General features: G+C 44.6%; 1 protein-coding gene across 4 annotated transcripts; it reads right to left on the bottom strand.

Moving 5' to 3' along the window:
* Positions 1 to 3,200: 3,200 nt before the first annotated feature.
* On the bottom strand, positions 3,201 to 9,172 carry TSHB (thyroid stimulating hormone subunit beta). 4 transcript variants are annotated; one of them, XM_064636003.1, is made up of 3 exons: positions 9,151 to 9,172; positions 4,217 to 4,379; positions 3,201 to 3,528 (listed from the first exon to the last, which is right to left on the bottom strand). In XM_064636003.1, exons 2-3 carry the CDS (start codon positions 4,376 to 4,378, stop codon positions 3,286 to 3,288), a joined length of 405 nt encoding a protein of 134 aa, XP_064492073.1. In that variant the 5' UTR covers position 4,379; positions 9,151 to 9,172; the 3' UTR covers positions 3,201 to 3,285. The 4 variants fall into 4 exon arrangements, with proteins under 4 accessions (XP_064492073.1, XP_064492078.1, XP_064492074.1 ...); XM_064636008.1 differs by lacking the exon at positions 9,151 to 9,172 and adding an exon at positions 6,168 to 6,265; XM_064636004.1 differs by lacking the exon at positions 9,151 to 9,172 and adding an exon at positions 5,230 to 5,338.
* Between the last annotated feature and the right edge of the window lie 162 nt (positions 9,173 to 9,334).

Below are 9,334 nucleotides of genomic sequence, written 5' to 3'. Positions count from 1 at the left end.
ACACATCTTTGCTGTCTTTTGCATAGATTTCTCTTTTCAAATTGTCCTGGCACAAGCTGTGGCACTGCCAAGTCAGGCTTGGGTCACTCTGGCACAGCTGGTTAGCAACGGGTGGGATCTTACTCTGGGATCTTACTCTGGAAGTTATCAGCCCAGGAAACAGGACCCCCTGCTCCTAAGAAAGGCCCAGCTGGGACAATGACAGTGGCAGCAAATCCACGGGGGTCTCAAGCTGAAACTTAGAAGTCAGTTTTTCCACAGCAGCCAACAAAGTGATTTCCTGGCTCCCAGGTCCACCTGAGACTTCAGTTAGTGGGATAGTGCCCAGCTGGGGTGTGTTTTCTCAAGGTAATACTGACAGAAAGAAGAAACCTGTGTAGAGTGGCATTTTTGCCACTCAGAGCAAGCCAGCTTTCCAGGAAAAGCAGGAAAAACAGCACCATGCCAACAGCACCATAGCCAGTGGTTCAGGTTCCAAGATTATTGCCCTACAGGGATAGAAAATGATGGCAAATAAAGAGATTTCCTTCTGTTACACTCCCCCTCGTAATGACAGTATTTTATTTATTTTAAACGCATCTACATAGATAATTGGGTTTAATTCCTCAAATTTGCAGCACCGGAATGTAATGATAGCACCAGAGTTTCTCTCTTTATCTGTTATTTCTTGAGTAAGTTGGAAGATGCCCACTCCTGCTTTGAGATGCACTGAACACACAGGCAGCTTGCAGAACCTGCTGTTGCTTCCCCAGCCCCCCACTCCCCCAGAAGTACAAAACCATCTCAGTGCCTTAGGAAAACAGGGAAAAGTGGTACAAAAAAACCCCTCCTATAAATTCAGACTCGAACCACCGAACTTTCTGCTGAAGTGTTTTGGGTTTGTGGTTTGTTTTTTGATTCCTCTGAAGAGTGCTTTTATTTTGCTGGGCATTCCTGCTCCAGCTTTAGGGTTACTGTTATTTAGGTCTAGGGGATACTTGCACTGCATGCCAGGAACAGAATATTACCTGTTACTGGTTTAGTTCTCTAAGTTATTGGTATAAATTAAGCTGGAAATCAACATGTTGTTCATATAATAGTGCCTTTAACAGAATCCAGGGATAAAGGTCTTTTGTCGTTTCCTGCTGTTTGTGAGGTGCTTAATCTAATAGCAGTTTTCTCTGCATTTTAGTAACTGAAGGTCTTTTTAACTCATCAAGAGACATCAAACACAGCTGTTCTTTCCCTGCTCCAGTAAATGCCATGTAAAGCAGCAGAAACTCCCATTTAGTCCTGTCCCTTGCATCCTTTTCAGAGGAAAGACAAAAGATCAGATCCCTCCAGGTGATAATTCTGAAAGCACATCACACAGGTTTTCTTCTTCTCCTCAGTCCGAACAGTTTGTTCTAAAGCGTAAAGATGTAAACTGTTGATGCCCTTATTATGTCTCTAAACACCCTTATTCACATTTCCCTTGTCTAATTTTTCTAAGTAACTGACTTCAGTGGGAGCTTCATTTGTCCCAGGAAAGTTTTGGTACCTTGCAGAGAGACCAAACAGGAGCTGATGAAGCTCAGCCCTGTGACATCCCCACAATGAGGAGTCACCTTTCACTTGTCTCGATACTGATAGTTTTATAACAAAATACATTTCGTGTGTCTTGAAAAAAAGAACTTGAGTTATCTTTAAGCCTTCAGGCGCTGCGTTGTGCAGCCTTTGGAGGCTGCGGATTAACAGCTGTTGTTCGGTGAAAATGTACATAAATAAAGCTTTTCAATCTTCTTCCTCTCTACTGGTGCTCCAGCCACGAGGTTTTCCAAAACGCAAACCACTTCCAAGGATAAACGCGTGTGTTTTTACAGCACAAATTGTGGTTTTTGGACAGAACTGGCGTTTTTTCGGTTCGTGCTGCGAAGTCCGCGGCAGAATTACCTCGACGGCTTCTTGCTTTGAGAGAGAAAACAGACTCGTTCTGTGGCTGAAATTAGCTTTCGCTTCCCTACCATGTGTTCCGAAGTGGCGTTTTATCGGCTTTGTGTCTTGAACTTGAAACGACTTCCTAATAAAAATAACCTGGAACAAGCGGCTCCCGGAGAGAACTCGGTGCGCGCGGTCAGAGCCCCCACGGCACCCCCCGCCTCACCTGCGGCACCCGGGGCGGGCGGGACGGGATCGGGATCAGGATCGGGATCGGGATCGGGATCGGGGTAGGGGTAGGGGTAGGGGTAGGGATGGGGATGGAGATGAGGATCGGGACCGGGACAGGGTCCGGCGGGATTCGAACCGGCGGCACCGCCGGGACTCCCCTCAGGGTCCCGCGTGCCGCGAAGGCCCCGCCCACCGCGGGCAGTGCTCGCTCCCCATTGGCCGCGCGCGCTGGGGGCGGGGCCGTGTCACAGAGCCCTGGGATGGTTCGGGTGGGAAGCGACCTTTGGGATCATCCAGTGCCACCCCTGCCGCGGGCAGGGACACCCCTCCCGCTAAACCAGGCTGCTCCAAGCCCCGTCCAACCTGGCCTGGGGCGCTTCCAGGGATGGGGCAGCCACAGCTTCTCTGGGCAACCTGTGCCAGGGCCTCACCACGCTCACAGGGAAGGATTTCTTCCCAGTATCCTAAACCCGTTTTCTTTCAGTGTGTAGCCAGGTTTTTCAAACGGTGTATTTCAGCAGGAAAGGGAGGGTTATGCCACTAGTGCAGAGACATGGAGAGCATTCCCAGTAACCACGGCTGGAAAACAGCAGGGAGGACACAGATCTACAATGTGGATAAACAAACTGTATGTGCTTAGTCCCAACTGACAACACTGAAGCTACAGTCCACAAAAAAAAAATAATATTACAGAGATAGAAAAAGACCATTGCTAATTTGAATGCTAATTTGAAGGCTGCAAGTATATGTCAAAATCTGATTAAAACGTTCAATACCACGAGTATGTGTTGCCCTTTTTTTAACTCCAAAACATATCAAGTGAAAGATATGAACTCCAAAATATATCAACATCAAACTCCGAAATATGTCAATATATCAAATCTCTGAGCATCTCTTCATAAAATACCTGGGATTTATAAGCAAAGGTTTTTACATCCACAAAGTCATTTCTTCTTCTTCCCCAGAGTAAATTTGGGTGGGTTATAAACACAAACCTGCAGCCAGTTACAGAATATGCAGTGAATTAATACAGGCAATGATACCCTTTCAGAATGAATCTTTGAACACACCACTTTGCAAACCTAATATGAAACACGCTTTTATTTCTGTTTAGTGGTGAGCAGAGCAGCACATCTCACCCACACTCCCCTGGAAGCTTTACATGGTACAGAGCTTCTGTGGCTTAGTGCAGTAGTTGGTCCTGACCCTCTCCCTGACACAGTCACTGTAGTCAGTGTTGCACTTGCCACACTTGCAGCTCAAAGCCACGGGGTAGGAGTAGTAGGGGACGGTGTGGTGAGGGCAGCCCGGGATCAGCGCTGTCTGGTACAACATCTCCTTGTACGTGCACACGTTCTGGGACAGAGCACTCTTGAGCAGCAGCTTCTTGCCATTGCTGTCCTGCAAAGAAAAGAGAAATGTGTTGTTTCGCTGAAGCATTTGTGTGTCAGAAACTTCCTGGAGAGTGCAGAGACCAAACCTCTTGTGCTTGGCCCGGCTCTGGCATTTCTCTGTTCAGAGCTGTAGTTTTGAAGCTGCTTGTGGCTGGGGATCTCTCCACACACAGAGGTATTCACCTTGTTCTTGTGGTTTAATTAATCCACTGGGCTCAGAGTGCTCCCAGTGCTTTGGGATCTGTGCTGGCTCCCTGCTGGAAGGGAACTTTAAGTGCTGTGTTGAGCAGTGAAGCTCAAGCACAGTGTGTGGTGTGGCTACTGGGGAGCTGTTCCCACAGCCAGCTGGGATAGCAGCAGTGGGAGGAGAAGTAGCCTAAGTTATTTACATTAATTAAGAGTGACCAAATATAATCTGCTCCTCACTTCTTCCATCCTGCCCCCACAAAGTGCCTCCAGAGGCTCTGCAGTGGCAGCAGCAGCCAGGTCTCTGCTGTGCCACTGGTGTTATCAACTCCGTGGTTCCGGAGGCTTCGCATTTCTCATCCTTACCTTTGCAAAAACCTAACTTGGGAACGTGATGGTGGTGAAGTTTTCAAATTAGATCATTTACACTCTGTTTTCTGCCAGAACAGGCACTTGGGTTGCAGTGGTGTCACAGAAATACCTGCCCAAAGCAGAGCAAGGCCTCGTACCCGAGTCATGCAGAATCCGGCGCAGATGGTGGTGTTGATGGCCAGGCAATAGGCACATTCCCGTTTTTCCACGTGGATTGTGTACTCAGAGGGAGCACAAAGGGAGGCTGTTTGTCCGAAAGTCAGGCCAAAGAGGAGAGACACCACAAAGAAAGGCCTCATGCTAGATGGGGAAGAACAAACAAACAAAGCAAACTCCGAGTAAAATGGGATGTACTTCCAGCCCTTTCCTTGGCATTCAACTGGAACAGTCAGGACAGCCACAGACTAGGAGTAATATCAATTTTTTTAGTTACAATTTCTTTCCAATCTCAGACCTTTAACTGAAGTAGTACCAACTGCTAAACAGAAAACAAGGGTAAACAGGCCATTAGAAACAGAATAAATTCAATTTTCCCACACTAAAGCATATTACGTGGAACTTCTCACTAATGAGTGATAAAATGTAGACAAAGAAAAAATAACAGGAGCTGAAGGATTTGAAAATGTGACATGCTAGAGAATATGAGCTCTAGAATTAACCCAAAATATTAAAATAATCTCACTTGTTTAGAAACAATTTCCTAAGAAGAGCATTATTTAAAATGTTCAAGAGAGAAAAAGACACAACTGTGCATATCAGGCACAAAACTGGATTTTTCAATTTCCAGTTGGCTTAGAGGAGTGATGAAACGGGAACACTGCCAAGAATTAAAAAACAGATTCAAGCAAATTACAATAAAGAACATCAGCAAAGAGTTCAACTCCACCAATCCCTCTCTATCTGTCTCCTGTGCTGACCTCAGTTCTCAGACCTGCTGGGGGATCCCGAGAACAAAGCCTTGATCAGCTCCAAGACAATTCCAGGAACTACTCTAGAGCCTCTAAATGACAAAATTTAAATGACAGTGTCTACCAACATCTGGCCATCACCCTCTAGTCTCTTCCAGCTGCCAGTTTCCCATAGAAAAGCCATTCATTTCAGAGCCTGGTTTACCCTGTAGCTGCCACAGTGAAAGTCTGGAAAGACCAACCTCTTGTCAGTGGAATTCTTCCCTATTAGAGGAACCTGACTCTGCCTTGAGCTGGGAGAGGCAGTGACCCAGCACAAGCTCTGTGTGTGCTTTATACTCTCCAGGCTAATTCCAGGCTGATCTTACTGTTTATATAATTGCATCTGAATTACTGCTTTCTTATCACAAAGTCATCTATTGAAAATTCATACTGAACCACAAAGCAAATGTGATAGGAACAAACGTGTCCATAATATCCTAACCTGGAAACTGGAGCTGGAAATCTAATTATTTTAACAGTCATTCTCTCCTCAGGCTTTTAAACTAACCACTGCTTAAAAAATTAGTTTAATCACTGCATAGGACAGCAACATCATGGCAGGAAGGCTGGCATGGAAATGGACTCCTCCTGAATCTCAGATGATGAATTTTACACCTGTGTTTTGCTAAAGTTTAATGAGGTCTGGTTCACTCTGTTTGCTGGTTACCAGGCAGGCACAGCTGGGAGATGATGGCACAGGTTGCCCAGAGAAGCTGTGGCTGCCCCATCCCTGGAAATGTCCAAGGCCAGGTTGGACAGGGCTTGGAGCAACCTGGAATAGTGGAAGGTGTCCCTGCCCATGGCAGGAAGTGGAATGAGATGAGCCTTAAAGTCCCTTCCAGCCCAAACCATTCTGAGATGTGTTGTGTCCATGCAGTGCCCATAAAATAACAAATCTGCAATCAAAGCAGTTGCTCTGCAGTGCTTGGGTCCAGCCTAATTTCCCTGCTCAAAGCAAAACACACTGAGAACTTCACTGGTCTTGAACCTACTGAGCAAATACTGAAGCAACAAGCAATTAAATCCTAATTGATAGATTAAAAACCTTTACAAAACCACGCCTCACAGCACAATGAGAAACAAAATATTGCACCAACACCAAAGAAAGAGATGTCCCCAGACAGGGGAAAACACTCACATTTAGGGCTTGGTGTATCACCTGGGAGGAGCGAGAGCAGGATGGATTCAACAAAGCCACTGTTCCCTGTCAGCCTCTCCCCATGCTCCCTGCCTGCCGTTCTGGGAACGCTCACCCTTCCAGTAATCACCCAGCTGCTGTTTGGAATTTGATCTGAGGGATGTCTTATGCAAGTCAACCACATTCCTGAGTTACGTGGCCGTAAGAAATATGAAAAACGTGAGTCTGGGCTGGTAAACGTGGTCACTCTGGGCTGTTGGGGGAGTGATCCAGTCCCTCCCAGCTGGTGTTTAGCCAATTCCTGAGTAATATTGTCTCCTTTCTCTATGGTTTCAGACTGCTGCACACAGCTCTGTGTCCTGGGCTAATTTTCCAAGGATTTTTTGGGATAATATAATAGAGTTCTTGCTCCATTAACACTACCCAAATGCTTTTTCTTTCATAGAATCTTTAACTCTGGGTTAATTTCTACTGTATAATTTCTCAGGAATTAAATATAACTCTTTCTGGCTTAGGGACATGAGCAGAGTATTAATTGTACTCTCAGAAACATCTGTCCATCTCACTTAGCAACAGGAGACTTACTTTGCTACTACTCCAGCACGTTATTTAGCTCTGTGTTTTTCTCACATATTTTAGATACAAACACTCAGGCTCTTTGAGTATATACATACATAACCCAAACAAAGATTATATATATATATATATATATATATATATATATGTAGATGTATATACACACTACATGTATGTGTATGGGTTTGGCTGTTTGAAGCTTTAATCACAGAAAAGAGTGTTTGTTCTTGGGAAATCTAAAGAGCATTTCAACAGAGACAAAGAATCCAAAAGGAAAAGGAAGCATTTCATAAAATTAAATCCTAGAGAGGACAAAAAGTGCTCAAAGTAAGAATTAAAAAGTAGCATTCTTTAAGCAAGGGTATCACATGTGACCCTTGCATGCACAGCTGATTCTCTCCTCTGAAGAGTTCACAGCTTTAGGCAGCTGGAGCTGGATTTGTGTACCCTGGACCTGACAGGGAGACCCCCACACCTGGGTTTGAAGTGTCTCAACACACCCAACAAGAAGAGAGGCAGAGAACAGGTCAGAGTGTGAAGACATATATTCTTTGCTTCCTCAAAGTGCTAGTTTCTCAGATTTGAGAAAAACAGGTGTAAGGAGGGGAGGATTGAGATTAGGGTAAAAAGGGGTTTAAGAATTTGCTTTAACAAGATTTAGGGAAATGTCTGCAAACATCAGCAGCAAATTAGAACAGTGCTTGAAAGTCTGCCATAGTGAAGATGAAAAAGAGAGTGCAACAATAAAAACCATAGCAAGAAAAAAGAGGAAAACCAACAACAATCACTGCTGGGAGTGAGAAAATGTAGAAAACTTGCACAGGAAGCTGGAGAGTAGGAAATCAACTTCTGCCAGGCCAGAGGCCAACAGTAAAATCAAGAGACATTACGAGATGAAGACAAGCTGTTGATGCAGAGTAAATGCAAAAGCTTCAGAAAGTACTTGTGCATTTGAAAACATAGTGGCTGAACAACCATCTCAAAGATTGTAACAAAGATTATGAAATAAATCATATAAGGAATAAGTATTTTAAACTCAACATGATTAGCTGCCTAATGCTGATTTCAACAGGTCTGGAATACTGAGGAAATATCAAAACATTTTTAAAAAGTGCTAACATTATGGCAATGTTTAAGGGGAGAGTGTTGACCCAGGTAACTCTCCACCAGCCAGGTAAAATAACAGAAAGCTGATACAGGATTTGAGCAATAAAGAATTAACAGATGAAAACATATTTAATGACCGTCAAGATGATGTTACATAAAATAGGTCATGCCACACAAACCCAGTTTCATTCTTTGCAGTGATTACAAATTTGGTTGTTAAGGCAATTAGAGAGATGTAATGCCCTTGGTTCCATCTGTCCAGAGGAAGGTTTAGAGGTGTCAGGCAGAGCCCAGAGTGGTGGATGCTGAATGTTGGGAATTATCAGCCCCTGGAGCAGTGTAATCCCAGCAGTGCCTTTATTCCCTGTAATGTCTTTACCCAGTCTCTGAACCCACCTCAGTGCACTAGAGAAACACCTGACCAAAAGAGTGAAAATTCATTTATCTGGAAGGGCAATAAATTAGTCTGAGTGGACCTTGGGACTCCAGTGAGTGCTGCTCCTCACACTCAGCTCAGCTCCAGGCTCATATGGGCACAGAATCTCCTGCCACTGCCTCTTCCTTGCTGGCACCACGTTATCCTGCCCATCTGTCAGAGAGGCACAGGAGAGCACCAGGGTGACATTCACACACCTTCAGTGATCTACACAAACTATTCAGCTCTCAAAAAACCTCCTGGATCATCCTGGCTGTGACCATGGAGCTCATTCACTACTGACCTCTCTGAACACTTGATGGGAGTGAGATCCCACAACCTACAGACTAAAGACTGGCAGAACAAGCAAATCTAGTGTCACAACCCGTGACTGCCCGAGGCTTCTTCCAAACAGTTTCCCAAAATCCATCCTTACACGTCTGATGCTTATGGATCCGTTTCTTCCGTTGCCCTCCCGCTGACCTGCAGATAGTCAGTGATAGAAATTTCTGATGTGTTTTTATAGCCATCAGCTTTGCAGCCCTGTTCTGGAACAGCCAGTCACACTGTTAATTATTTATCTTTAACCTTTCTCTTTGCTAAATCAATCCATTCACTGACATCAGGGGTTTTACACTTTCATTAAGTGAAAGATGGTGTGTTGATGTTCTACAGGAAGTGTTTCAAGTGATACCTGTAAATGGAATTTAGTAATTACAAAAATCCTGGGTTCATTCCCCAGGAGTCTCTGTAATGGGCTACAGAAATTCAGTGCATACCAGAAGCTCATATGTGACAGCAATTTAATAGGATTCCCTGTCACTGACCAATGCCTAAGATAAAAGCAGGAACAAGGAGAAGTTATCACACATTATTCCTACTCACTCTGCCCCTGGTAGTAGCACAACTCCATGAAAACTTCGTGGTCTCATGAGCAGGCTTCTCATGACAGCAGGGTCACTCTTGTTTCCACAACATATAGAACTGTGGATGGTAAAACAAAAACATGTCCAAACTTGCACACAACTGAGAATTGGAAGCTCTGATGATGGAAACCAATCAGATTTCT

Source organism: Pseudopipra pipra, chromosome 25 (genome assembly GCF_036250125.1).
Source record: "Pseudopipra pipra isolate bDixPip1 chromosome 25, bDixPip1.hap1, whole genome shotgun sequence".
Classification (NCBI taxonomy): domain Eukaryota; kingdom Metazoa; phylum Chordata; class Aves; order Passeriformes; family Pipridae; genus Pseudopipra; species Pseudopipra pipra.
This window is presented reverse-complemented; position numbering and strand designations above follow the sequence as displayed.

Bases quoted from the DNA above. Each gene is read 5' to 3' on its own strand.
- TSHB (XM_064636003.1), bottom strand. From the start codon at position 4,378: ATGAGGCCTTTCTTTGTGGTGTCTCTCCTCTTTGGCCTGACTTTCGGA. The intron at 3,529-4,216 runs GTACGAGGCCTT...TTTTCTTTGCAG, and splicing joins CCGGATTCTGCATGACTCGG to GACAGCAATGGCAAGAAGCT.